This window comes from Ursus maritimus, unplaced genomic scaffold (genome assembly GCF_017311325.1).
Source record: "Ursus maritimus isolate PB19 unplaced genomic scaffold, ASM1731132v1 scaffold_1, whole genome shotgun sequence".
Classification (NCBI taxonomy): Eukaryota; Metazoa; Chordata; class Mammalia; order Carnivora; family Ursidae; genus Ursus; species Ursus maritimus.
The window spans coordinates 17,982,259-18,010,081 of record NW_024423343.1 but is presented as its reverse complement, the minus strand read 5'-3'; the positions used below and the strand labels follow the sequence as shown (position 1 = coordinate 18,010,081).

The 27,823-nt window shown below is 59.7% G+C and overlaps 1 protein-coding gene and 1 long non-coding RNA gene across 4 annotated transcripts; one reads left to right on the top strand and one right to left on the bottom strand.

Moving 5' to 3' along the window:
* Positions 1–2,903: 2,903 nt before the first annotated feature.
* ASIC4 (acid sensing ion channel subunit family member 4) lies at positions 2,904–27,770 on the top strand. Of its 3 annotated transcripts, XM_040640069.1 has the most exons (11): positions 2,904–4,801; positions 5,247–6,132; positions 20,843–20,987; positions 21,082–21,209; positions 21,382–21,544; positions 22,260–22,316; positions 24,460–24,613; positions 25,985–26,076; positions 26,156–26,235; positions 26,582–26,686; positions 26,933–27,770. In XM_040640069.1, exons 2-11 carry the CDS (start codon positions 5,551–5,553, stop codon positions 27,044–27,046), a joined length of 1,620 nt encoding a protein of 539 aa, XP_040496003.1. In that variant the 5' UTR covers positions 2,904–4,801; positions 5,247–5,550; the 3' UTR covers positions 27,047–27,770. The 3 variants fall into 3 exon arrangements, with proteins under 3 accessions (XP_040496003.1, XP_040495994.1, XP_040496011.1); XM_040640060.1 differs by lacking the exon at positions 2,904–4,801 and having other exon boundaries at positions 4,830–6,132; XM_040640077.1 differs by lacking the exons at positions 2,904–4,801; positions 26,156–26,235; positions 26,582–26,686; positions 26,933–27,770 and adding an exon at positions 22,686–22,773 and having other exon boundaries at positions 4,830–6,132; positions 25,985–26,077.
* On the bottom strand, positions 8,408–14,227 carry LOC103662740. The gene is made up of 3 exons (XR_568564.2): positions 13,700–14,227; positions 10,344–10,494; positions 8,408–9,213 (listed from the first exon to the last, which is right to left on the bottom strand). It is a non-coding gene; the product is annotated as an uncharacterized LOC103662740 (long non-coding RNA).
* Positions 27,771–27,823: the final 53 nt, after the last annotated feature.

Sequence of the window (27,823 nt, the reverse complement as noted above, 5' to 3'; positions counted from 1 at the left end):
CCCTCCCCCTCTCCGGGAAGCAGGCACAGCTGGGGCCCCGCCACATCTGCCGCATCAGCACGGAGCACAGCTGGGTGTGCCCAGAGCCGCGCTCCCCAAAACACAAAGGGGAGGGCGGGGGCCAAGGAGAGCCTAGACCCCCGAGACAGACACACTGACACCACTGACAACAGACACATACTCCTCAAGGCGAAGCTACACCCACCACCACACACACACGCTCCCTCCTGTGCAGACAGGAGAACTGACAAACACGCAATTACTCTGCCCCGCCCGCCACCCCCGCTCCCCTCCCCCCGCCCCTTCTCCCTCCTCCCCTTCCTTCCCTCCAGACTCCCCTCCGCTGCCTTGGCCACCTCGGCTCTTCTGGAGGGAGCAGGGGCCTCACCCTTCCGAGCACACCTTTCTGGGAGGCTTAGAGAACGGGAGGGCAGGAGGTGGTGAGGGGCTGCGGGGCTGAGCCGTGAGCCTGGGCAAGCCACTGCCCTGCCTCCATGCGCATACTCCTCCCCACAAAGAAATCCCCTGTGAGGCACTAGTTCCTGCCACACTGGGCGTGATGGGGGCTCCATCCAGGGCCTGCTGGCTGAGCACCCTTGACTGTTGCTCCCCATGACGGTGTTCCATTGGCCACCTCAAGGAGGCGCTGCGTGCCCTCAGTTCCCTAGCCTGGAGCTCCGAGGCTCCCAGGGCCGGCCCCTGCCATTCCCACCCACCCCATCTGCCGTGCACCCCTCTGCTTAGCTCTGCTCCCCTTGGCACGCGCAGGGCATGGGGGCTTGCCAATAGTGGGAAAGTCCCCATCCCCAGAAGAGATGATCAGGAGCCCCTTCTTTCTTCTTTTCGCCAGGCGATAGCCATCTTCCGGCCCCCCAATTTAATCTCGCCCCCTTCATAGGCCTCGTTTCTCCCGCTCATCTTCTTGGCCCTGATGTCCTGCCCTCAGCCCTCTCCTTCCTGCCCCCCACCCCCGTCTGGCGCGGCGCCCCCGCCCCTGCCCCTCAGAGCTTTAATCCCTCCTGCTGCTGGGCCGCCTTATCTGCTCCCAGCAGCTTTCACTGCTGCAAAGCCCTCTCCCCCTCCTTCTCTGGATCTTCTCCCCCTCCTTTCCTGGCTCCCTCTTCTCTCTGACCAGCACCCCCACTCCCAGCCTGTCTCTGCCTCTCAGGCCCCCGGGATGGCTACAGGCCGACACCAAATTTGCACCCCAGTGCCCTTTGCCCTCTCTCCAGGCTCAGTTCTGAGGTTGCCAGGTGCCCACCCACTTCCACACTGGTCCCTTCCTCCCCCAACCCGCCCCCCGCAGGCTCCACAGACTTGGGCAGTTTCTGCCTTGCCAAGATTTTTTCCTCTTTCGTCTTCCTTCCCTGCTCTCCCTTTTCTGGTCCCCTTCTCGGTTCCTCCAGTCGCCTGCCCCTCGATCTTGGACCTGGTGCCCTTCAGCCCCAGTGATCCATGGCCTCAGCTTGGGCATCCCCAGAAGAGGATGGGGTCAGGCCGGGCTGGCCCTAGGACGGGGTACGGGGTGCATTGTGCTGGCCGGCAGTGGGGGGCAGGGCCTGGCGGTGGGACGCTAACCCTCTTCAGTCGCCTCAGATCACGTCCGGGCCTCCCCACCCCCCTTCGCTGGAACTCTCATTAACCGCTTCTCCTGCCTCGTCCACGGCATAAATAACCCAGATAAATCAGCCGCCGTCCGCCCCCCGCCCCTCGGCCCCCGCACAGCCCGTTTGTCACCGCTGCTCGCTCACCAGCCAGGCCTGGCCCAGGCCCGGCCTCCGCCCCCCCCCCATCCTTGTCCCTTCCCGCCCACGTCTGTCCCACACTAGCTCATCCCTTGGTCCGCACCAGAGAGCTAGGGCTGGGACAGGTGTCTGGGCTGGGAAGGGTGGCCAGGAGGTGTCATCCTCTGGGAGCAGGGGGAGGCTGGGGACTCTCTCTAGGAGAATGCTAAGAGTTTGGAGGTCATGTCATTTATGAGTGGGCCACCCAGGAAGGGAAGCTGGGGCCCACCCAAGGCGAGAAGGAGTAAATGCAGACGGTGCGTGGGGACGGGGTTGGGGGGCCCTGCTGGGAAAAGAGGCGAAGTCCCCAAAACCCGGGTGCAGGAAGGATCTTGGAGGCTCCCTTTGGAACCCCCAAGCTGGATCATGGGAGGTCTCTGGGTCTGCCTTTGAGGCATTGTGCCCAAATAAAACCTTCATCTTCTTAGGTGCTCTAGCACAACCCTCCCGCCCTCCCTGTCTCTTCCCTCACCCCTCTGCCCCCCATTCCTGTGCTCTCTGCCTTGTTCGGCTGTGTGCAGATGCCACTCCAGTCTCTCTGCCTGTCGGTCCCTCTGCCGCCATCAGGGAGCCTCGTTCACCCGGTGGGGATGGGGGTGGGTGGAGAATTGGACCGGGAACAAATCTGGGGAATGGGGACAACTGGAGGGCAGAGGAAGCCTGGCTCCACAGCCCCCTCACCCCTGTGCCTCTCCTGTGCCCCACACCCACTCCCTGCCTGAGCCCCTGACAGACCCTCCCCCTCTGCTCACACCCAGCTCAGGTCCCGGCCAACCATGCTTGGCCCTGATGCTCACTGCAGGGGGCGGGGGGGGGAGCTGGTCCCAGGGGAGTAGGTGGGGGAAGTCAGGAGGGAATGGGGGAGTTTGGGCGCAGGGCTGGGGGTGGGGGTGGGGAAGAAGCTGGGCTGGGCCCCAGGGACCAGCTGGGCAATGAGCCGGGGAAGCAGCCGGGAGGCTAAATGAGGGAGATTATCACCCAACTGCAGCCGGGCAGAGAGGGAGGCAAGCAGGGAAGCGGGGAGAGGGAGGGGGGAAAAGGACGGGGGGCAGAGGGGAAGGGGGTGTAGGGGGACGGGGGAGCAGAGGAGACAGAAGAGATTGAAGGGGAAGGCGCAGGATGGGCAGAGGGGATGTGGGAGGGGGCTCCCACCAAGCATAACCAGATTCATAGGGGTCTGGAAGACTGGGTGATGGGGACCTGGGGACAATTGGAGACAGCTGGCTGTGGGGGGGGTGTGAGTGCAGTGAACTGCTGTTCCACTTCCATGTGGCCTGGAACTCCCCTCTCCACCCACCTCCCAACTTCATTCCTTCAGAGGCTTCCGGCCCTGTCCTCCGGAGCAAAGAGGGTGTGATTTGGGCTGATGATGGATGGAGGCCAGTATGTTAGGGAGGTATGACCCCATGATCTCGGTGGATCACAGGGCAATTTAGGAACATGTGTCGAGTCCAGGGTAGCAACGAGTGCTGGGGAGAGCTTGGGGGGCAGCTCCCTGCTTTCTTGGAAGAGCCCCAGACTGAAGTAACCTTAAAAAAGCAATTAAATCACCTTTAAAAAAAAAAAAAACCCAGTAAAGAAAAATCAATACTAAGAGAAAGGGGGAGAGGCTGGGGGAGGAAGAGGTGGGGCGGAAGCACTAGAAGGGTCTGGGAGTCTAGCAGGGAGGGCAGAGTATGGCTGGGGGCTGCCCGGGTAGGGGGCACTGTCTGTGGTCACTCGGAGGCTGAGTGCTAACTCAGCAGCTGCTTCCCATGCCTTCCCCACTTTCCCCTCTGGGACGCAGCCAGATGCCGCCAGACGTAGCCCTGACCCCAAGGATCTCCTCTTCCCAGCTGGGGGAGCCAGCTTGTGGGGGAAGCCCAGCCACAGGGCCCCCCAAGGAAGCCACTTTGAGGAGAGGCTGGGGACCACCCCAGCAGGGTGCCAAGCATGGTGGTGGCTTGGGGTTGGTGGGCTCCATGTTGGGGTGACCAGTGACTGATGAGGCCTGACTTGGCCTCACAGTCTGGGTGGGCAGTGATTCCCTGCTCCCCAGGGTAGCTGCTCCTGGGCCCCTCCTCTGGGTCCAGGCGGGGGCTGCGACTGGCAGGGCAGGCCTGACGCAGGGGAGGGGTGGCCTCTGGGCAGCGGGCGGACCTGGGGCTCTAATCCCCAGCAGCTGCCGTTTCCCTCAGATCGATTCCCTTCTCACTTTTTTTTCAGCTGCTGGTTCCGCGGCTCGGATCGATGGAGCCGCCTCCCCCGCCCCTCTGAGCTTCCTCTCCCTGCTGCTCATTAGTGCCCCGATTAATCAGCCCCCCCTTTCGTCTGGGGGACAAGTGCCTCCTCCCCCGTGAGGGCTCAGCGTTCTCCCAAGGGCCCCCCAGAACAGGAGCTGCTCACTGTGACCACCCCACCCTGGGAGCACCAAGGCATTTCCTCCTGGGCTGCCAACTGGGGCCCCACCCCTGCCTGTGATAACAACCCACGTGCCTGCTTCCCCTGCACAAGCCAGCAGCCACGCCAGGGCTCCCCTGCCCTATCTTGCCGGCCACCCCCTGCTTCTGCTTCTGGGATAGTACTCCCTCCCGTTCAAGCCTGCACATTCTTCCTCCCTCCCAAATCCCCATTTGGGCTCTTCCTCTCCCTTCATTCCACACCCTCTCCCCCAGCCAACACACCTTGCCTCTGCTCCCTGGCCTGTTCACCGCACACCCTCCCCCCACCCCTAGCCCAGCTTGGCAAGGGATTTGGGAAACGTTTGGATTAGCCAAGTGGCCGTAGATGTGCAAGTCAGTCAGGGCGTCCTCTGTCCCAGACCCACGAGTGACTGAGTTTGGGGGGAGGGGAGGGGGCAGCCAGCATCCCAGGGCAGGCAGGGGTATGGTGGGTGTTGAAGTTGGGAGCAAAGCTCCAGGGAAGCCAAGAATCTTGGTGGAGTCACCACTGTTCCCTTGTCTGTCTTGCCTGCCCTCCTCTGCCCTCCCTCCCTCATTCAAACAAGTGGCTCTCCCAAGGAGTTTCTGGAAGCAGCTGTGAGTGGGGGAGTGGGGGCAGGTGGTGGCTGGGTGCTGGCGGCAGGAGTCAGGGAGTAGGGGGATGGAGTTGGCTGACCCTTCCTGGGCGTGGTCCCGAAAAGTGGCAGAATGAACTGAGGACTCAGGGTGCAGATCCCTTCCCTGGGTGGCCTGGGAGTGGAGCCGTCTGGGGACCCCACGAGTGCCTAGGCTGTAGCCAGAGTTTGGGGGGCAGCGGACGAGGTCTAGGGCAGGGGCCGGGGATCCCTGTCCTGGGCAGGGGGACTGCCCCCGCCCCTGGCCTGGCTCTTGCCGCCAGTGGCGCCGGTGAAACGCTGTTGACATGTCCTGAATTATTAAGCGCGGGGTGGGCTCCGGAGCACATGCTGTGCGGAGCGGCTGGGGCTGCGCGGCGTGGCGGAGCAGCGCTCACTCCCTCGCTCACTCGCTCGCTCGCTCGCAGGGACACACGCAGGGGCTGACAGCTGTGCTGGTGCTGATAAGGGAAGCCACAAGGAGACGATCGAGGAGAGAGACAAGCAGCAGCAGCGGCAGCAGCAGAGGCAGCTCCAGGGCTGCGGAGCTGCTGGGAGTGGGAGTGACTCCCCCACCTCGGGCCCCCACCCTGTCCCTGTCCTCCTCCCGCTTGCCCTGAGTTTAGAAGAGCAGCCGCTGCCACCGCCACCACTCCGGAGGGCACCGGGGGCTGCTGACCAGGGAGGGACAGGGGCAGGGAGGCTCCGGCCAGTCCCAGCAGCCGGGGACAGATGCCGATCGAGATTGTGTGCAAAATTAAATTTGCAGAAGAGGATGCGAAACCCAAGGAGAAGGAGGCAGGGGATGAGCAGAGCCTCTTGGGGGCTGCACAGGGGACAGCAGCCCCCCGGGACCTGGCCACCTTTGCCAGCACCAGCACTCTGCACGGGCTGGGCCGGGCCTGTGGCCCAGGCCCCCACGGACTGCGCAGAACCCTGTGGGCACTGGCCCTACTCACCTCGCTGGCCGCCTTCCTGTACCAGGCTGCTGGCCTGGCCCGGGGCTACCTGACCCGGCCTCACCTGGTGGCCATGGACCCTGCTGCCCCAGCCCCAGTGGCGGGCTTCCCAGCTGTCACCCTCTGCAACATCAACCGCTTCCGGCACTCAGCCCTCAGCGACGCTGACATCTTCCACCTGGCCAATCTGACAGGGCTGCCCCCCAAAGACCGGGACGGGCACCGTGCCGCCGGCCTGCGCTACCCAGAGCCCGACATGGTAGACATCCTCAACCGCACTGGCCACCAGCTTGCCGACATGCTCAAGAGCTGCAACTTCAGTGGGCATCACTGCTCCGCCAGCAACTTCTCCGTGGTGAGTCCTGCCCGGCTGGCCCACCTGGTCGGGGCGGCCAGAGGCTGGCGGGGGTGGGGGTGGGGGGCCAGAGGCGGGGGAGGTGGTGCACAGAGGCATCCTCAACCGGGCTTCCCTTCCTTCCGCCACCAGAGGCTGGCCTCGTGTCTCCCCCAAGCCTGGTGTTTCCCTCTGGCTTCCCCGGGCACGGAGCCGGGCCGCTCCTAGGGGCTTACCCTGGTGCTGCTGCCGCTCCTCTTCTTGGCTCTGCTGCTGCAGGGCCCAGGGCCGGGGCCGGGGCCCTGGAGGGGGCCCAGGGGCTGGAAGCCGGGCAGCTTGCGGGAAAGGGATGCACCGTGCCAAGGCCGGACCAACTGACCCCCACTTATCTGTTGTTCCCTTTTCCTTTTGGGGCTACTCGATTCTTCTCACCACTGGATGAGGGTGATGGGAAGAGGGTGTCTGGGGGGCTCCAGCGAGAGAGGGACTCAGGGCTGCCTCCTGGGGAGCTGGCCCGACCGGCAGGCTGGAAGAAACGATCTTGATCTTCGCGTACACTGGGTGCCAGTGTCTCTTCTCTGTCTCTGTGTCTCTCATACACACCCCCTTTCACAGACTCTCTCACACATCCCTCTTTCATGCTGCCCCTCCAGCTTCTCCCGCTTTCCCTCCCTCCGTTTCCTGGGTTTCGCTGTTCCCTTGCCCGATTCTGGCTCTTACAGAGAATCACTCATTCACTCTTCTGTGCATGGCTCACCCTCGCTGCGACCCAGCATACACACACACACACACACACACACGCACACACACACACACCCCTGCTGCTGGGGACAGTTTCCTGCACTCCCTCTCTCATACTCAATGTCCCTGTCACTACACTCACGTGCACACCTGCACACCCACACACCAAGAGCTCCTCACCTCCATGCCCACATGCCAGCTCTCGCTTAGCTGCCGAGGACAGGGCCACACTGTGGATGCCATCCCCTCTCCTGATGCTCCCCCCCATCCACCTCAATCCCTCTCCCCATGTGGGGACTGCTGGTGCCACGTCTCACACATGTGTGGACAGACACACACACACACGCACACTCTCATTGGGATTGGAGTGTCCCTCCCCTGCACACCTCCCACAGTCAGGTGTGAGCATGGGGGGCGTGTCTCGTGTACTGTCTGTCTGTCTGTCAGGGCTCCATTCACCCCCTGGTATCTCTTATCCCTGGAACTCGAGCTGCCTGTCCTCAGTCCCCAGTTGACTCCCGGCATTGTGTACATGTGTGTTTGTACCCTTGTCACCACTGCCCAGCGCATATGCAAATATGTGACATCGACATGATGCCCATCCAGCAGCCTCCAGTGGCCTGCCCCAGAGATGGGAGCGGGAGTGGGGGCTTTCCTTCCGCCCACCTAGCTGCCTCCTGCCCAGGTTCCCCTTCACTCACTGCCTCTACTAGGCCTCCTGAGGCTCCTCTCACCATCACCCGTGCCTGCAGCCTCTGGGTCCTCCTGACACTGGATGTGGGGAGAGTTGCGCAGAAACGGAGGAAGGGACAGGAAGGAAGGATGGTGCTGGGTTGGGGGGCGCGGGGCTTTTGTATGGCTACACACCCCTCCTCTAGGAAAAAATCACTGCTCCCAAATCCAGGACTGCAGGAATCCCCAAGGAGGAGGTGAGGTGTTGAGAGTGCACATGTGGCCTTTTGGGTCCCTGGGGCCCCTCGGATGTCCTCACCCCTCAGAAGTGGGGGGGGGGGCCAGGCAGAGCCCAGTCTCAGCAGGTGCTGTGGGGGCAGAAATCAATGGCAGCTCTGTGTCCCTGAGCATAGCTCACATCTCAGGCCTCAGTTGGGGGTAGAAAGGAAAGGGAAGTGTGTTGAAACCTCAGTGGGAAGGAGAGGAGGAGGGAGGAGGGAGAGATGGGGAAGGGGGAAGTAAGGTGAGGGAAGCAGGGGTATCCTGCCTGGCTCTAGGAAAGGAGGAGGTGCCTGGAGGTTATGGGAACAGGGAGTCTCTTGGAATCCTGAGGATGAAGAGGAGGGATGTCCCGCAGGCCTTTTCATACTCTAGGGCTGCAAAGAGGGTGAGGAGGGTAGGTGAAGTTTGTGGGTCTCAGCTTTGGGGTTGCAGCATGCCCTAGAAGAGCGGAGGGGCAAAGCAAGCACTGGGGGACAGGAAATCCCCTTTGGATCCTGCTTTCTGTGTCTCCCACCCAGTCTAGATGCCCTAGCCTTCTGCCCACGCCCCACCCCCTATTTGCTGAGTGTAACTCTCCCTTGGACCTGGCCTTCTGGGGTTGAGTCTGCTGCAAATACAACGGGGTCTGGGATTATTGACTGGGATGGCAGCCCATGATCCATGGCAGTGGGCAAGATGGGGGTATATTGTGGGGGCAAGATTGGAGAAGGGGTATGAGATGAAGACATAGGGTCTCTACTGAGGACATGAGGTCCACACAGACCCCGTAGTAACACGGAGTTCATGCTGGGGATCAGTGGTAGGGAGACGGGTACAGGGACCAGGTGGCGGGGAACCTGCCAGGGCGCGGGTGGTGAGATGGTCAGTGACAGTGACAGGCTTTGGGTAAGGGGCTGTGTTTTCTGTTGCTCTCCCTGTTTCCTCCTTCCCACTCCCCACTCTGCTGTGACCTTTCCTCTGGAATCCAAGTTAATAAATGTCACATTTTCCAGCCTATTTTTACTCCGGGTAATGCGCCCTCCCCCAGTCCCCTAAGCTGCTGCTCCTGCTTCTGTTGCCACTGAAAGCAATTGCTTTCACCCCCCACGCTCCCTGATACCCCCTCACTGACTCCCAGTCACTCACCCAGTCAACATGGAGCTTTGCATGCCTACTCCGTGCCTGCTAGGTGGCGTGGGGGAGAACAAAGAAGGGAAGCCCCAGTCCCCAGTCCCTGTCCTCAAGCAGCCTACACTCTGGCGGTGGAACAGAGACAGGGACACTCAGGAGCTTAACCGACCATGCAAGAGTTAACCAGCCATGCGAGCGCATCACGAGGTGCCAGGATTAATTGCCAAAAGAGGTACCTGAAGAGTCTGGGCTGAAGAGGGCTGCAAAGGTTCAAGGCATGAATCAGGTCTGGGAGGTCTGGAGAGAAGGGGAGAGAGCGGGGAGATGCTCCGGGCTCCACCCAGTGCTCCCCTCCACCTAGCTCACCCGGTCCCTTCTCCTCCTCTGCTCCCCCTCCTCACTGTCTCATCCCCACCCACCCCCTCCCACCTCGCCTCCTGCTCTCACCACCTATATGTTCTCTCCCTTCCTCCCGATTCCCACCACCATCTGCTCCCCCCCACTCTGGTGCTCCAAGCCCCATCCATACTTTCCCCATTGCGGCTTGCTCTCAGCCTGCCCACTTACTAGAAGGCAGAAATCACTCTTTCTCCCTAGGGTTCATTTCCTTAGCTGTAAATGCAAGGGCGGCTCTAAAATTCAGCATCTCCTCTCAGCCCGGGAGCGTATGGTGGGGCGGTCAAGGGTGTGGTCCCCCCCACCCCAGCCAGACCGGCTGGATTTGAACCTCGGCTCTCCCCTTTAAGCCGGGTGGCCTTGGAGAAGTCAAAAAGCTTCCACGAGCCGCAGTTTCTCTATTCAGTAAATACAGTAGTAGAACCTAAAAAATCTGGGCTTAGCGCGCTGCCTGGTAGCATGTGTGTCCTCTGCAAGTGTCTACTGTTCCAGGGGCTACTGCCCCAACTCCCCGCTCTCTCGCCCCACTGTCGCCAGCACCACCTGCTGTTTCTGACCCCTGCACTGGCGCCTTTGCTACTGGCCATCACCTGGCCTTCCCCTGGTCTTGACACTCAGGCCCACACCCTCCCCTCCGCTATTACAGCCTTGCCAGCATTACCCTGCGACCCACCCCTCCCAAATATTCATGCACGCGTGCATGTGTGCAAGAGCGTGCACACACACTCTCCAGATCCGTGCTCTCCCGCCAGACACCTCTGGGATGGTGGAAAGGGTCTGCATCTGCCCTGTCCAGCGGGGCAGTCACTGGCCACACTGGCTATCGAGCATCTGACAGGGGCTCAGTGTGACAGGGAAAATGAATGTTCAGTTCAAACAGTCGCATGTGACTAGTGGCAACCATACTGGACAGCATAGTTCTTGGCGTCCGAGGAACGAGGCTCAGACTGCCAGAATGGGCAGGGCTCGGAATTCTAACTGGGGTCCAAGGATGTGAGGTGGTGGCTGTGGGCTCTGGTAGGAAGTCTCACCATCGCCAGTCTGGGCTGAGGTCCCAGGTTGAGCTGAGGTTAGGGTCTGTGTCTGGGGACATCGAGGTGTCTGGAAACACCACGTGAGCACATAGACCTTTCTTCCCAGGTGCAGGACATGACCTTGGTCTTTTCTCTTCCATTCTATTATCTGGAAAATTGAGGCATGGGGGAGGTGGAGAATCCTTGAGGAGGTAGGGGGAGGACCTCTCTGTGGGGTCATCCAGGCAGTCCCCAGGGAGGCAGGTGATCAGGGACCCGTGGGCCCTTCACAGCCTCAATCCCCTCTTGGCTCTCAGACTTCCCTCCCCCTTCCAGCCCTCCTTCCCCACTCGCTGGTGACTGCCGTGACTATTAATCACTCGCCCTGTTCTCTTCCTCTCTACTAATCAGGCACAATTAGACAAGGCCTCTTCCAGCTGGGCAGTCCCCCTCTCTGCCCTCCTCCCTCCTCTCCCAGCCCCACCCCAGCTGCCAGCCAGGACAGCTCCGAGGCAGGGGGAGCAGCAAGCCCAGGGGGAGCAGCAAGCCGGGAGGCCCTCTAGCACTCCCTGTCTCCCCCATGCCAGATCCTCGGCAGTCCCCCGCCTTCCACCCCAGCTGCCTCCTGAGCCTGTCCCCCTCCCTGGTGTGGTCAGGCCAGTACCGAGCATCTCTGCCCTGCCTCCTTGGTTGTGGGAGGGCTACCCCCAGAACATGCCAACTCTCCGCCTGTGCTGAGGGCCGTCCCTCATCCCCTTGACTCAAGAAGGGGTGGGCTTCCCATTGAGGCTGGTCCAGGCAGACAAGCTTACCTTTTATCCTCACCCTCTGCCCAGCCCTCTACCCCCTCTGGTCTCATCCTCTCCTGAGGCATGAATCTGGAGAACATTCAGTTCAACAGCTAGTTCAGGGGTGGTCGGCCTTCAGGAGCCCGCAGGTCAGGTCACGGAGGGCACACAGCAGGGAAGGGTGGGGTCTGAGCAAAACTAAAGATCGCTTACCCTGAGCTGCCACTCCTCAGCCCCAGCTAACTAGGACCCTACGGTCAGGGATGCCCAGTGGGGTGTGTGTGTGTTTGGGGGGGGGGTCCAGGGAAGCCCAAGTCTTGATTATTTTAGTAAAAATGTTCCTCATTTACAAAATACTCCGAGGGCTACCTACAACTCCCCGATTGCAGAGCCCAGTGTTTGCTCTCCCCACCTCCTGCCCCAGTGCTGGCTGTCGACCCTGTGGCCCTCCTGGAGGGGGTGCTCTCAGTTTGGCTGCTTCCCATTGGCCAGTGGAGTTGGGGTTCGGGGGCTCCGGGTGGTGCGGCCAAGCATCCAAGGGCAGGGGCTGTTATCGTTTCAGAGGACTGGTCTGCAGGGGCAGCGGGGAGGGCCATGAGGGACCTGCCCCACCCGGCCCCACTCAGCAGCCCTGTGGCCTCTTCATTAATCAGGAATCAGCCCCGAGCTGGGCTCATTATCAGCTCAGTTTCTTGTGGCACTGCCGGAAGACGCTGATTAGCATTTGAAGAAATGGCCCCTGTAATCCCCCTCCTGTCCTCCCTCTTTCTCCCCTACCCGCTCTCCTTCCTGGACCCCCACCCCTACTCTTCTGCTTCGCGGGAGGAATCTGCTCCCTCTTGTGGCTGGCAGCAGGGCTGCCTCTGCGGGGCAGGCTTGTGGGGGCAGAAAGGATCAGGGCTGGGAGGCAGGGAGGCAGGAGCATCCCAGGGAGCTCGAGGAGAGCAGAGCTTCAGGGCTGCTCAGGCTGAGGCCCCTGAGTCAGTGGATGCCACTGGGCAGGAGTAAATGCAGGGTGGAGACCGGTGGTCCGGGAGAGATGGACAGGACCCTGGAGGAGGGGATCAGGCAGCCCCAGGCTGGTGAGTTAGTGTTTCCCGGCCCTTCCAGGCTCTCTCGGCAATGCCACCTCCTTATTGTAGCTGGCAGAGGGGGTGGGGACAGCCAGAACCATGGACAGGAGACCTGAGGGTTAGGGTCTTGGAGCCATCCAGAGGAATGGGGGTGGGAAGGTGGGAGGAGGACAGAGACCCTGAGGGTGGAGACAAGAAGGTTCAGAGTGCTGTGTTTCCAGAAAGAGGGTGGGGGGCAGAGAGGGAGTGTCTGCACTTCTCCTGGCTCCCAAGCGGGGGGGCCCGCCGTGCTGGAAACCAACCTACCCCCCAAATGTTCACCATGCCCTTGGGACACCGGTTTGGGATTGGAGGGGGAGCAGTTCCAGAGACAGGCATCGGCTGCAGCAGGCCAGGCAGCGAGAGTTCAGAGAGGAGCCACGGGATGATTAAGGGGAAATGGAGGATTGATTTAGGAGGAAAGATTAAAGGAGCTAAATCCGTGGCGCTTGGCTCAGCGGTGACTAAGCGTGGACAGGATAATAGCTTACAAATGTGTGAAAGGTGTAAATACCAAACGGGGGGAGGGGAAGCGGCTCGGCGGGCCAGGGGAGCGGGGACGCGGGCTGGTCAGGCCCGCAGGGGGGCCTGGGGACCCCTGGGCGACTGCCGTGAGGGCTGGCCCCTCTCCATCCAGTGGCGGTGCGGGGGGCGAGGGAACGGGGTGTTGGGGAGCCCCAGGTTCCAAACAGGGGTTCCGTTTCTGGGGTGCAGCTCCGCGAGCCTGGTGCTGACCTCCACGTCCCACTCCCGCCCCGCAGAGGATCTGAGGTCGCGGGTTCAAATCCCATCGGAGTCAGTCTGCGCCCCTGGGCCCCAAGGCCTTTCCCGCTGCTCCCGAGCCCGCCGGCTGCCCCCGCGGAACCGCCTCCTCGGGCCCCCGCCCCGCCGTCCGGGCTCGCGCCCCTTCGGCCCTCCCCGGGCGCGGCGGGCGGCGGGAGGCGGTGTCTCCCTCCGCGGTGGAAGCCTCTGGCGCTGCTGTGTGCGGAGGTCACTTTGCCGAGGAGCCGGGAGCCGGGGGAATGCAAATGAGGCAAACCCAGGGAGGAGAGCCGAGGCGCCCGGAGGAGACGGGAGGGAGGGCTCTCGGGCGCGGTGATGGATGCCTGCCCCGCGGGAGGGAGGAGGGGGCGGCGGGGAGCGCGCGGCGGTGGGTGCGGCCCCCTGGGTGCGGGTGTGCCGGGCCTGGACGCCGGGGTGCGTGTGCGGGGGTGGGGTGGGGGGCGCACACCCACCCACCGCAGCCACCGCCACCGCCACCGCCACCCTCTCGGTCTTGGTCCCGAACTCCCACCCGGCAGTGGGTGTGTGCTCCACTGTGTCAACACAACTCTACCGAATAACTTTGCATCGAGGGGCGGCAATGTCAGGGAAGGGCTTCGTTACAAATTAAAAATATTCCCGCCTGGAAAAATGACTTTCTAGGGTCTAAGGCCTACGTGGTTGCTACCTGGGAACAGGTTTGCCTGTTTACCTGCGTGCTGGAGGCCCCGAGCTCTCCTCTCCCGTGGAAACGCGGCGCACGCCTGGAATCATCGCATTCTGCTACGGGCCCCAAGCTCTCCGGGCTCCCAGCTCGACCTGAGCCTGGAGTCGCGCGGCCTCGACAGTCCCCTGCTTCTCTTCCCTCACAGCTCACACATTTACATTTGAACAAACACCGCTCCGATTTCCTCCTGGGCTGGGAGCCCGAGCGCTTCAACCTTGGGGCGGAAGTCGCTCAGAAAAGCCCCTGGGTGGCTGTGGGGGTGTGGTAGGGGAGGAGGCCAGGCCCGCTTGGGGGATGGGGGGTGCGCGTTCTGCTCAGTCTCCGCTGTGTGGCAAGATCTGAAGCCCTTCCTGTGTGGGTGAGAAGATTTCCTCTCCGACCCAAATCCAACTCTTGTCCCACTGCCCGGGCACTTGGGCGGCTCCCCCCGTCCCAGCAATAATCACAACTAGTAATGATCTGCCTATACCTGTGGTTGTCGGGTGTTGGGTTCCCCACTGCCGTTCACCCGCTTTTAAGTGTAGGCGGCTCAATAAACACGTTTTGAATGAACGAATCCCTCTGCAGTCAGACAGCAAAGGCCCTCAGGGCAGAGACCGTCTGTTTAGTTCTCTGAACCGTCCCCAGCACCAAACACGGTGCCCGACGCATGGCACAGGCTCAGAGAGTAGTGTTGGGCATGTGAGTGTCGTGTGAACACCCGCCGCTCTTGAGGACCTACTATGTTGTTGGTGCTGTGCCGCTGTGTATCCTCATCGCACGGTGGATACGAGCACAGACTTGGGCTCCAGACTGCGGGGCATGTGCTGCGCTGTGTGCTGTGACGCAGGCAGGGCCCTTACCCTCTTGGGGCCTCTATTATCCTGCCTATAAAATGGGCATAAGTGACCTCTGCACATGGAGGATGAAGTATAGGATTAAGGAGTTAATTTATATGAAGCGCTGAGGACCATGCTTGGCATACGGTAAGCACTAAATAAATGTTAGGTGTTGCTGTTCTTTATGTATATTATCTCTTTCCTCATGACACCTCTGAAGGGTGCCTGTTATTATTCCCATTTGACAGGTGAAAAATGGAGGATCAGAGAGGTTAAATGGCCAAACCCAAATCCCACAGACAGTAAAGGCAGGGCCCAGATGTGAAGCAGGGTGGGCTTCAGGCCTGTTGGCCTGGGTGCTGCTTCCCAGCCAGTAGGAGATCCGTATCTCAGAGCTGGGGGGGTTCCGCTCTGACAGATTGCTGAGAGAGCCTTCACCCCTCTACCGAGGTGCATGGGGCCCAGAGAATGGGACACTGGGACTCCAAGATCAAAACGCGGCTCCAATGTCAAGTATACTCTTCAATATGAGAAAGAAAGAGGGAAACAGAAAGAAAAAAGCTAGCATTTGGCAAGAAGCTCCATTCACAAATGTACACCCCATACCACCGCCCGCTGCCTTCCCTGAGCGCCCTTCCCCGCATCACTTTCGGAACGTCTCTCTCACCCTCACGGCTAACTTTAGGAGGAGAAATTACCACTTCCCTTTAACAGATGTGCCATTCTAGGCTCAGAGAGATTAAATCACGCGCCCGCACCCAAGCTGGTTTGTCCGAGGTTGGTGGCAGAGCCGGGATTTGAACCCTGTTCTGTAGGACTCCAAAATATGTGCCCTTTTCCCCAAGTTAAGAAGCTATGTTCTGTGTATCCATTGCCGGCACCCCCTCCAATGGTCGCTGTCTGCCCCGGATTCTTCTCAGTCTCTACAGCACTCTTCTTGCTAACGTTCAGGCCTCAGGCATGTGATCTCACTTTGCAGATGCCTTTTACCTACGCTCCGTGCAATCACCCCGTGAAATAAGTCAGGCAAGAATTTCTATTCCCACTTGACAGATGAGGAAACAGGTGCAGAGAAGTCAAAAAGTCACTTTATTAGCCAAGGTTACACAGGCTGTCCGTGCTGGAGCTGAGGGGGCATCAGGGTCTGCTGACTCCCCGGGGGGGTTAGAGGAGAGTGTTGGGGCCAGTGGGGGAGAGGGACTGGACTCTAGTTCTGAATTTGCCCTGTCTTCCTCTGTGCCCTTGGATATGTACCTTGCCACCCCCAGGTTTCTGTTTTGGCCTTTATAAGACCAGCATAGACACTTGAGTTGGTGCTTTGAGTTGGTGCTTGAGTTGGTGCTTTCTTCCTGCCCCAGTGAGGATAGAGAAGGCTTTGAACTTGGACGCCGTGGCCACCCCCGGGTGTTGTTCAAGAGTTGTTCAACCTGCTGTGCTAGTCGGGGTCCAGGACCAGAGAAGACGCACCCCCCTTCCAGAGGCCCCCTGTGGACTCCAGGGCACTGTAGGGTTAAGGGGAATTCATTCCAGGGGCCTGCCAAAGGCCTGGGGTTGGAAGCATCAGGGGAGGGCTAATGGAATGTGGGGGGATGAAGCTACTGTGGAAAAGGGGGGGGGAGGTGCCAGGGCCTTAGCAGAGGCAGGGTGCCCAGAAGGTGGTTGAGATAAAAGCCCAGGCCGCAGATTAGCTCTGGGATTAGCCCAGCCTCGGCTGCTCTGGGCTGCTTCTTATCTCCTGGAGGCCCAGGGCCCTCTCCCCCACAGCTCTGAGCCCTGGCCCTGCTAATTGCCTGTTAACCCCGTGGGCTCCAGTGGGCTCTGAGACTGCAGGGAGGATGAGGGGTGGGGAGGGCTGGGGGCGCATGCAAACCAGCCAGCCAAGGAGAGCTTTCCAGGGAAATGGGAGCTGTGGATAGATGGAACCCAAGGGACTGTGAGGAGCCACCGCTCAGAGTAGAGAGCTCTGGACAGATTGCTCCCAAGCTCTGACGTTGTCTGGGGCAGACCTGGAGGAGGGGTCAGGGAGAAGGACAGCACACTGGGGAGGGGTTCCTGGCTTGACAGGGGCAGTTTCGGGCCCAGGGAAAAGTCTAGTAGGAAGACAAGAGACAGAGACCAGACACCTAGGCTAAGGATAAACAGGGTGCAGATGCAGAAGTCAAAGGAATAGAGAGGACAGGGGGCAGCCAGGCCAACGGGAGAGGAAGACAGAGGCTAGGGTGACAGGCTGACAGAAGGCAATGGACGGAGAAACAGAGGCTAGATGGATAATTTCTCAGATGTTGAGGACAGCCAGGCCAGGAGAATTAGGGAAGGGCCTTGAGACACAGACCGAGATCAGGGGACAGAGACTAGGGAGGCAAACCCAGGTAGGGTTCAGGCCAAGAAAGGGTAAAGTGCTCTGAGAGGGACAGGCAGAGGGCTGGCCAGAAAAAGGTAAGGGAGGCCTCCAAGGGTCCACACACAGCACGGACAGATTACCATCTAGAAGCTGTTCAGCCTGGGTCCAGAAAGATTCTGGGAGGTCATGAGCTTAGCCTTGGATCAGGAAGGTGGACCTGGGAGTTAAGGCAGAGAGTGGGGGCAGGGGGGCAGACCAAAGGAAGAGGTGGAGGTCTGACATGGGGACAGGGCCCAAAGGCTGATGGTGGGTCATTTGGAGACAGAGCCGCAGCCCATGAAGGCACATCCTGGCCCCGCACCTGCCCCTCTCTGTTGCTGGGCTCCGGACTCTCCTGTACACACACCCTCCTTCTGGGCCAGTCCATGGGGAAGAGAGCAGTGGCCAGCCTGGGGGACCTGGAGGCGGAGCTGCCGTGCCGTCTCCATAGAAGAGGCTGCGGGCTGTGCCGCCACCAGAGTTCTGCCACTTAGGAGCTAGTGGTCCACCTGCCGCTGCCTGCCTGGCCCGGGGACCGTCTCCGGGGCAACGCTCTGCTCTGCCCAGCAGTCGGGCCTGACCTGGGCCGTGCAGGTGGCCCTGCCAATCTGGCCTGTCCGTTCCCTGCAGAGTATATCCATCAGACCCAGAGCTCTTCCCCCTCGCTCGCTCCCGCTCTCGCTGCACCACCAGCTCAAGGGCAGGGGGGCCAGGAACCGCCCCCCCCCCCCGCAAAGTCATTGTAGTCAAAACCTTCCCAGTTACCTCTGCCCTGCACAGGGCTGGCCTCCGGGTCACGCAGCGTGTGTCTATACGAACACGTTGGAGGATCAGGAGCCTACCAGGAACACCCAGGATCAGGAGCCTACCAGGGTCATGTGTTCACTGAATCCCTGTCCTCATTTCCTTGCTGTGTGCCCTTAGCCAAGTCACTTTCCCTTTTTGAGCTGCCTCACCATTAAATGGGGGCAACAATACTTTCCTCGTGTGGTTTTCTGGAAGGCTCAAAGGAGAAAATAAGTCAGAAGCACCATAGCTCCGGACCTTTAGAAGGGCTCACCTGACCCTCCTTCCCTCCACCTCAAGCCTCCTTCTACAAGTTGTGCTGGGCTCTTTGCAAGCCAAGATGGTAAACTGGGGCTCTCAGCCACGGGGAGGCCACAGTCCCATGCGCTGGGCTGAGCTGTGGAGAGGCCATGATGATTTCTGGTGGTCAGGGAGAGCCAAGGTACTGCAGCATGGGCGGGGGGGTGGGCAGCTCACTAACCCAGTCCCCCATGGAGCCCATGCCTTGTTAGCCTCTCAACCAGAGCATACCTTACCACTGGCTGCATCTTTTTGGCCCTAAGTAGGAAGAGGGTGGTGCCTTGAGATTTGAGGCAAATATTTATCTATTCCTCCCATCTGTCTTTCCTACACTCCGGGGGATCCAGGAATCTTGCCCCTAGCCTTTTCCGGGTTCCCCTCCCTCCAGTGACAGGTCAGAGCGCAGGTCAAAGTGGAGCTGTCTTCTTACTGGACTCTCACCCGCTCCTTTCGGGCCTTTCTACTTGAAGTGCTGTGCATGGACCAGCAGGTTGTTAGAAACGCGGCATCTCCCACGTTACTTTTAGCAAGGTCCCCAGGTGCTTTGTGCACACATTAAAGTTTGAGAAGCACTGATCTCAAGACCTTGGTAAATCAGCCCACCTCTTGGAGCCTCCATTTCTTCATCTGTGGGATCTAGGGTGGTTGTGAGAATCCCATTGGAAAGAGAAGGTGAAGCATTTAAGCTTTAGGGCCTGGGCGTGGCAAATGCTCTGGGACTGTCAGCGTGCCTCCTCCTGCCCCAGCATGGAGTGGGCAGGGGTGATCCGGGCAGGGCCAAGGACCAGAGCCCAAAAGCTGGTGAGGGGGCAGAGCAGGAGGGGCGGGACAGGAGAGGAACTGAGAGGCAGCGGATCTGCAGAACAGAGTGAGGAAGGTGTATGGGAGTGGAGCGCAAGGGAAGGAGGAAGAGGGGAAAGGGGGACAGCTGGGCATGGAGTTACACTCCTGCCTCATTTCCGCTGGGCAGGGCCTAGAGGGAGCCGGCGTGGCTTGGTGGGTGGGCAGCTGCCAGAAATGGGTTGTGGGAACAGCTCAAGTCTTGCATTCGGATGAATTCCACTTCTCCCACTGACTAGTTGACTGGATGTGTGACCTTGAGCAAGTCACATCACCTCTCTGAGCGGTCGTTTCCTGGTCTATAAAAACTAGGTTAATTACACCTACCCATACCAGAGTTGCTGAGTGCGTGAAATGGGACAGGGATGGATGTAGCCATAGTTTGTAAATTGGACGATTCTTGTTATGCACCCATTTTTGTTTGAGGACCAAGAGGCAGGGTGTGTGAGAGGAGAGCATCACCAGGGCGACTGATTACCCTAGGGGGCATGGGAGACTTAACTCTGTTCCCCAATAAGGGTGCCCCAGGTCCCCAGTTCTTAGAGATTCTCCCTCCCGCTGCCCCCAACCCAGCCCCTCTCGCCCCTCTCTCTTCTACACCGTCTCTCTGAAGCTAGGCATTTAGGATATCTTTTCCCCAACCTCGCCGGCCGGTGCCTTCTCTCCCAGCTTTTACCAGTGTGAAATGTTCCCAAGGAGAGGGGAGGGAGAGGGGGAGAGTGATTGAGTGCACTGACCCCTTGCCCCCCGGGAAGGTGCTGCCTGTGATGGGTTTGACCCGGGGGCTCGTCTCAGTGGGGTGAGCCTGGCAACGGGGAACTTGCCTCCGCCGCTTCTTTGACCCCGCCTCCGCCCCAGCTGTTCCCCCACGCCCCTTCGCAGCTACGGCCGGCACGACCTCGGCTTCCATCTCCGGGGCGCCAGCGCCATCTGGTGTCGATACTGGGTAACTCTCCGTACGGGAAAAGGGAGCTTCGTCGAGTGCGGTAGTAATGGCTTGTAAGCATCCCTTGTGCTAGGCACTGGGCCAGGGCTGGAGACAGCAGACAAGTTCATTGCTCCTGTGTGTCATAAACCTCAGTGGGCGAGAGGTGGACACCGGACAAGGAGACAAACAGATAAACAAGATCATCTCAGGTCTTGATAAGTACTTAGCAAACCGAGGAACACCTTGATGGATGGAGGGTGACGTTGAATGTGTGTGTGGTATATGTGCAGAGGTGACAGCTAACCTGGCCAAGGGAGGGATGGGGGAAAGCATTCCAGGTGGGGGAACTGAATGAAAAAGGGCCAGAGGAAGGAAGGGGCTCCGTAAGTTTGAATTTGTCGCCAAGATCCGGGGCTGGAGTGCCAGGAGAGGTCACACCGCATGGAGATTTTCAGGCCACGGAAGGAGCTGGGCTTATTTCTCTGGGAAATGTTGGGTTTCAAGCCAGCAAGTGACTTGATCGGATCCATGCACTTTACAACGGGCACTCTGGCTACTGTGTGGGGGCAGGGCCTTGTGAGAGGCAAGGATGGATGAAAGCAGACCAGTTAGGAGCCCACCGCCAGGTGGGAGATGATGGTGAAGGAGATGATGAAGAAGGCATGAGATGGAAGGGAAGTGGTTGGATTCTAAATAGATTTCAGAAGTAGAATTGCCCAGCACACATGCTGGATCCAATGCAGGGGTGAGGGAGAGGGAAGTGTCAAGGATTCTGACTTGAGAAACTGGATAGAGGGTGGGACCCTTTAATTAGAGGGGGGGGGCACAGGCTTTGGGAAGATAGCAAGAGTTCTGCTATTGATATTTTACGCTGGAGATGCCTTTTAATCACCTAAGAGAGGATGTCACTAGAAAAGACACTGCTTGGCGAAGAGGCTGGGCTGCAGACTGCTTACTGTTGGACACTGCTGTGCGGGCAGGTGCAGTGGCCCTCTCACAGGATAAGGAACCTGGAGCTTAAGGAATTGTCCTAGCCCCTCTGTTCATCTCCTCTCCTCCTCTCTCTCACCCCACAGGTCTATACTCGCTATGGGAAGTGTTATACCTTCAACGCAGATCCACAGAGTTCGTTGCCCAGTCGGGCGGGGGGCATGGGCAGTGGCCTGGAGATCATGTTGGATATCCAGCAGGAGGAATACCTGCCCATCTGGAGAGAGACAAGTATGCAGGGAAAGGGATGGGGGCCAATTTGGGGGCTCCAGCCTGGACCCTCTGCCCAGGATGGGTTTCCAAAAGTCCCATCTCCATTGTGCAGACGAGACCTCGTTTGAGGCTGGCATCCGAGTGCAGATCCATAGCCAAGAGGAGCCCCCCTACATCCACCAGTTGGGCTTCGGAGTGTCCCCAGGCTTCCAAACCTTTGTGTCCTGCCAGGAACAGCGGGTGAGCACCTCCAGTCGGGCCCTAGATCGGGCATTGGGCAGGGTCTTTGGGCTCAGAGGGGATGCTGACGCTCACCGCCCGCCACCTCCCCCCATGGACTTTGCTGGAGCTATGGGCAGTGGAGGGCCTGGTGGGACTTTGAGGCATGACCCCATATGCCCCACCTCTGCAGCTGACCTATCTGCCCCAGCCCTGGGGCAACTGCCGGGCGGAGAGCAGGCTCCGGGAGCCTGAGCTTCAGGGCTACTCAGCCTACAGCGTGTCTGCCTGCCGGCTGCGCTGTGAAAAGGAGGCCGTGCTTCAGCGCTGCCACTGCCGGATGGTGCACATGCCAGGTGGGCACCCTCCCCTCCCGCCAGCCCTCCGGGCCGCCCTGCCAGGCTCCAGAACCTCCAGGGGCGGAACGCTGTGCCCGCGCACGAGCAAACGCGTGTGTACCACAGCATGTATGCGTGTCTATAGGCCCGTGAGTGCACGCGTATGTGTTTGGGATTTTTAAAAAAGAGTTATTCATTTATTTCTTTGAGAGAGAGAGAGAGAGAGAGGAGGAGGGGCAGAGGGAGAGAGAGAGAAGCAGACTCCCTGCTGAGCACGGAGCCACACGGGGCTCGATCTCATGACCCTGAGATCATTAACTGAGCTGAAACCAAGAGTCGGACATGTAACAGACTACCCCCCCAGGCGCCCCTGTTTGGGATTTTATGTGTTTTCACGTACGCATCTGGAAATGCACACGTGCATGCTTGTGGCACATTAATATGTACATTTGTGCTTGTACTAGGGGGTCGTGTGCACATGCTTGAACACAGGCATACACGTGTGTGTGTATATGCGTGCGTGCAAGTGTGTACATGTTTGCATGAGTATATGCATGTGGACATTTCAAGCGTGCATGCACGCGCATGTGGAAGCCCCTGCATGTATAGGGATGTGCAAACATGTGTGTGTGTGTGCATGTGTGTGCGTGCACGTGTGTGCCCACATTTGGGAATGTGGTGTGGGAGAGGGGGTGGAATTGTAGACTCCAGGAATAATCTTCTCTCCTTTCAGGCAATGAGACCATCTGCCCGCCAAATATCTACATCGAGTGTGCCGACCACACACTGGGTCCGTGCTGCCTTCTCCCTTCCCCTGCCCCTCCGTCATCCTCCTCTTCATCTCTCTGTCCACCGTTCTCCTCACTGCCTTGGCCCCCCTCCTCCTAGTCTCTCCCTGGATGGTTCCTCCTGGGGTTGAGCCTTATCCCATACTTCCAGGGGTTCTGTGGACTTGGCAGGTGTGGACACTTGGGTAAGTGGAGGCAGCAGGGTGGGGGGTGCAGAAAACCCAGGACTGGGAGTGAAGGGCTGGGCTTCTGTTGTGGCTCAGCAAATGAGCTCACCCTCTCTAGGAAAGTGAAAGGATTTCTCTCTCAGTCTGAGGGGAGATGCGCTGCTGAGTATCAGTGTGGGTAAGGCACACCCCATCTATCCATAGGTCTCACTTGGGCTGCGAGTCACTCATTCTTTCATCCATCCATCCATTCCTTCTTCTGCAGACGTTGCAGCCTGGGCTGGTGCTGGAGGTGAGAGTGGGTACAAGAGGCTGTCCTCGTGGAGCTTCCCAGCCCGAGAGGCTGTGGACGGGCACCGTGATGGCTCAGCACTAGCCCTGGCACGGGGGAAACTCAGGGATGCTACAGGGCCTCAGGGAGGGGCATGCAGCTCGAAGGCGGGAAGACCCTTGGAGGAAGTGATTGGCTGAGACTGGAAGGGTGTGGAAGCGCCAGGCTGGTGAAAAGCAGGGGCATGATCTAGGCAGTGGGAACAGTTCCGTGCTAGACATCTGTGCCCCTCCCCCCCACCAAAGGTCAGCACGGCACGGCCAGAGGGCAGAGAACACAGGAGGAGGTGGTAAGAGCGGCAGAGGCTCTGGGAAGCCCACAGCGGCTCAAGGCAAGGCAAGAACGCCCTCTGATGTTAGATCAGCTGTGGATGACTGGATGGCGGGAGTAAGAGCAGAAGCAGGGCAAGCGGTCAGGAGGGCTTTGCATTCATCCAGATGGCGGGGCCACGCGGAGGGAGAGACAGGATGGGCAGTGGAACCACACTGAGATCTTCTCTGTCCCGCATCCCAACCGCATCAGCCAAAGGCGCAACGGAAGGACGGACGGTTAATGAAGGGGCAGCTGTGCGAGCAGGGACATGGGAACCACCTGGATGGTGAAACTCCACAGAACTAGCAACACCAGGCAGCCTTGACTTGTGCAGGCCTGAGGCGGTAAAGGGAAGGAACACCGCTGGACAGAGATCTGTGGCTGTCCCAGAGGACAGGAGCTATGGCCCCAAGATGGGGAAGCAGCCTCAGCTGAGCCATGGCCTGGTGGAGAGGAAGCCCTGGCATCCGTCTCCTCCTTACCTCTGACCCTCCTGGGGTATCTCCCATGGGCCCACCCCAACCCAAATCCAGAAGACGAGGGAGTCTGGCTGATGCATCCAGCAGAGAGCCCCGCCTCCCGGGCACAGAGAAAAGTAGAGAGTGGAGGATGAATCTGAAGAGGGGAACAGAGAAAATCTAGCATATTTTTAAAAAAGATTTGTTTATTTATTTATTTGAGGGGGAGAAAGAGAGAGAGAGAAAGGGCCCATGTGTGCACACAAGTAGGGGGAGGGGCAGAGGGAAAGAATCTTCAAGCAGACTCCCTGCTGAGCACGGACCCATGAGATCAGGACCTGAGCTGAAACCAAGAGTCGGATGCTTACCTGACTAAGCCACCCAGAGGCCCCGAGAAAATCCAGCATATTAAACATAGCATTTGTCTTTCTGCCCATCTGTCCATCCACCCACCCACTCATGCACTCATCCATCTGCATATGTAAAAACAAGCATATAATCCCATTCATCCAGCATCCTCTCCGAGCCTTGTGTGTGTCTGAGGCCTCGTGTGATTGATTAGCTCTGACGGATGGGCTGTGTCCTCCGTCTGAGCCATGAGGACTTCTCGGCCCGGGGGGGCTGGGCCACAGAAGGATAAGCCTGTAGGAGGGTGCTGGGGGATTCTGTCTTCACCCGCTTTCTTAGGTAGTCTGAAGCTGGTCTAGGAAGGAACCCCCAGCGAGTCTCCCCTAGGCAGTGCCAGGGCGGCCAACAGAGGCCCTCTCTGTGGACGTGCCTGCCTCAGGACAGCCCCTCCGCCTTCTCCCAGCAGCTAGTGGGCCTCTGGGCCACCCGCTCCCTCCCCCCCACTGCAGTTGGTGCCTCTGTGTTGCAGACTCCTTAGGCGGGGGCTCCGAGGGCCCATGTGTCTGCCCTACTCCCTGCAACCTGACTCGCTATGGGAAAGAAATCTCCATGGTCAGGATCCCCAACAGGGGCTCAGCCCGGTACCTGGCAAGGAAGTACAACCGCAATGAGACCTACATCCGGTACGTATGTGTGTGTGTGTGTGTGTGTGTGTGTGTGTGTGTGTGTGTAGTGGAGGCCACCCTCCACAGGCCCGGCGCATGGGGCAGACTGGGGAGTGGGCTGCATCTTTCATACTAACGAGGCTCCTGCCAGGGATGTCTTTCACAATCCTTTTCCTCTAATTAATCCCTACGTGTCCTCCAAGTCACATCCTGTGTCCCCACCTCCAGGGAGGCCCCCCTTTTATTTAAATAAAGATTTTCATTTATTTGAGAGAGAGAGAGAGAGAGAGAATGAACAGGGGGGGGGCAGAGAAAGAGGGTGAAGCAGACTCTGGGCTGAGCAGAGAGCCTGACATGGGGCTTGATCCCTCGACCCTGAGATCATGACCTGAGCCGAAGGCAGCCCTTAACCAGCGGAGCTGCCCAGGAGCCTCCAGGGAGTCCCTTCTCGATCCAAACACCTTTCCTCTGAGCGCCCACAGCAGTCTGTACCCCTCTCTCTCTCATTGCACCCACCCATTGTTCTGCCCTCTGCTGTTTTTCTCCCCCAGCAACCCGGGGGCCATTAAATGCGCACTGAGGGAATGCTGTGCTGAGGGAGAGAGACAAGGTGGCCAGACGGGAGGAGAGGCCTCACTGAGCCTTGGGTCTGGTTCCCTGCAGCCAGTCTACAAATGCTGAGCCTCTTGTGGGTGCCAGGGTGCCAGGGGTGGGTCCTGTGGGGACAGAGATGATTACACCACAAAGCTCCTGCCACAGTGTGTGGACGAGGCCATATTTGATGGTGTGATCCCGACTGTCAGGCCTCCACTGAGATTACCAAGCAGGGCAGATGAAGCAGGGGAGGCATGAGCCGGGCCTCTGAGGACCCTGGGTGTGGGAGAGGAGGAGACAGGGGAGGCCTCCCAACTAGAGAACTGTGGGATTGTACAGAGACGAGCCTGAGCGGAAGCGAGGCTGTGTGGAGAGAAGCAGATAAGAAAGCAGTCTGGCTCAGAAGGCGCAGATCATGGGCAGTCTTGGAAGTCCGGAAAAAGAATTTGGGGGTGGACTGCTGGGCAATAGGGAGCCACTGAAAGTTCTAGAGAGGTATTATGTGTTGATGCAGAGTGAATGCCATCTGCTGCTTGACAGCAGAAGGCAGGAGGGACTCCTTCAGGCGCGGGAGTCTGAGTTTGCTCTCCCAGACCCTTGGCTAACCCTCAAAATATGAAACAGACACGCCTCTAGGACGGTCTCTCCTCCCAGCCTTTGGGAGTCTGAGCGTGGTGGTCCCTGGCTTCTTGGGGCAGGGGACCTCAGATCATGATGTGCTGGACCTGGGATGTCCCTGCCAGCCACCTCCTCAGGAGGGCAGCCCCACAGGGACACTGCTTCCTGCCTCCACAGGGAGAACTTCCTGGTCCTCGATGTCTTTTTTGAAGCCCTGACCTCTGAGGCCATGGAGCAGCGAGCAGCCTATGGCCTGTCAGCTCTGCTGGGTGAGATGCGGCCCTGACTCGTTTCTGCGGGGGTGGAGCAGCCTAGCCTGTACCTCTGACCTGCTCTCGTGCTCCCCAGGAGACCTCGGGGGACACATGGGCCTATTCATCGGGGCCAGCATCCTCACACTACTGGAGATCCTGGACTACATCTATGAGGCAAGGGACGGGGGCCTGGTGGGGGGGCCCCCAGACGGGGGATGGAGGCTGGGAGGAGGGGCTGTGGGAAAAGTGGCGGGGAGGTGGGGGTGCAGTACAGGCTTCCTGGTGCAGTCGGCCTGGCTGCAAGACCAAGCTTGGGGTTTGGGGCCTGGGTCTCCTGATGGGCTGGAAGGCGTGAGGGTGCTGAGGAGTTAGGAGAAGGGGATGGGTGGGGAAGATGAGGGAGGCCTCCTGAAGGTCTTCTGGGGCAGCAAGTCCTACAAGGTGAGCCCCGGTGAGGCCTGCCCTTCTCCTCTACCAAGTTTCCTGAGCCCACTACTGTCCCCCAACCCTGAACCCCAAGGTGTCCTGGGACCGCCTGAAGCGGGTGTGGCGTCGGCCCAAGACCCCCCTGCGGACCTCCGCCAGCGGCATCTCCACACTGGGGCTGCAGGAGCTGAAGGAGCAGGTGAGGTTGAGCCACCCCCCCCCTCCCCCGAGCGCAGCCAGTGCCCCTCCTGGGACTGAGGCCTCAGCAACTTTGAAACTCCGGCGCCCCTCCTGGGACTGAGGCCTCAGCAACTTTGAAACTCCGGCCCTTGCCTGTCAGAGATGCCCTGGAGCGCCCTCCCCAGGGCACAAGGAAGGGCTGGCTGTGTGGGGCCTGAGGGTCTGGCTTGCATTCTCCATGTCTCACTCCCTCTTCACCTTGCAGAGTCCATGCCCCAGTCGGGGCCGTGCTGAGGGCGCGGGAGCCAGCGGCCTGCTCCCCAACCACCACCACCCTCCTGGCCCCCGAGGAGGCCTCTTTGAAGACTTTGCTTGCTAGGATGGTGCTGTGTCTAAAAAGACCCAGGAGTCTGGAACCCCTGCCTGGATCTCCAATAGTCTCCTCCTGCTCCTGGGACACAAGGCCTGGGAGCAGCCCAAGGGGAGAGGGAGAGGGCGGTGCTCACTGGGAGGGTAGGGACTCAGCTCAGGCTCTCACCAGTTCTGGTGCCAGTGGCCTCGCACAAGGGTCCTTCTTGTCCAACCCCCCCCCCCCACGCCCAGGCTGCTGCCCAGGGAGGGCTGGAGGGGAGGGAAGGAGTGGAGTGAGGGAGGTGGAGGAAGGGGCCCACCCCAGTAGGTGTGGAACCCCCTGTATATTTGTATATATTTAGGGAGGACAGGGTGGGGGTGGGGGTACAGATGTAGAACGTGGGTGGGGCTATGGGGGTGGGTGATTCAGGGAGAGCCAGGGTCCCAGCCCTCGAATGTCAGCAGGAGAAGGAGAACCCCCAGGACTCAGGAGTGCTGGGCTGATCCTACTTCCTGTCCCTCTCCAAGCCCAGCTCCCCTTTTGGCAGGGGGACTGGGTAGCCCAGCAGGCCTGGCCCAGCTCCCAATTCCCCCTGCCCCAACCCCACCTCCAGAGTCCCCTCCACAGGGAGCAGGCTGACCCGTTAGACCTTGGCTGAGCTTGGGGGTGGGGAAGGGAGACTTCTCGATGGGTCTCTCTGCCTCCGGTCTGGTTTTATAAAGCGCTGACGAAACTGAGAATAAAGAGGCATAAAGCATTCTCTGTGTGCCTGTATGACCAAGCTGGGGCAGGGCTGGGCACAGC

What these genes read in the sequence shown, in the direction of transcription:
- ASIC4 (XM_040640069.1), top strand. Translation starts at nt 5,551, where the DNA reads ATGCCGATCGAGATTGTGTGCAAAATTAAATTTGCAGAAGAGGATGCG. An exon ending in TGTCCTGCCAGGAACAGCGG is followed by an intron (nt 21,210 to 21,381) that starts GTGAGCACCTCC and finishes CCACCTCTGCAG; the next exon opens with CTGACCTATCTGCCCCAGCC. An exon ending in TGGCCTGTCAGCTCTGCTGG is followed by an intron (nt 26,077 to 26,155) that starts GTGAGATGCGGC and finishes CGTGCTCCCCAG; the next exon opens with GAGACCTCGGGGGACACATG.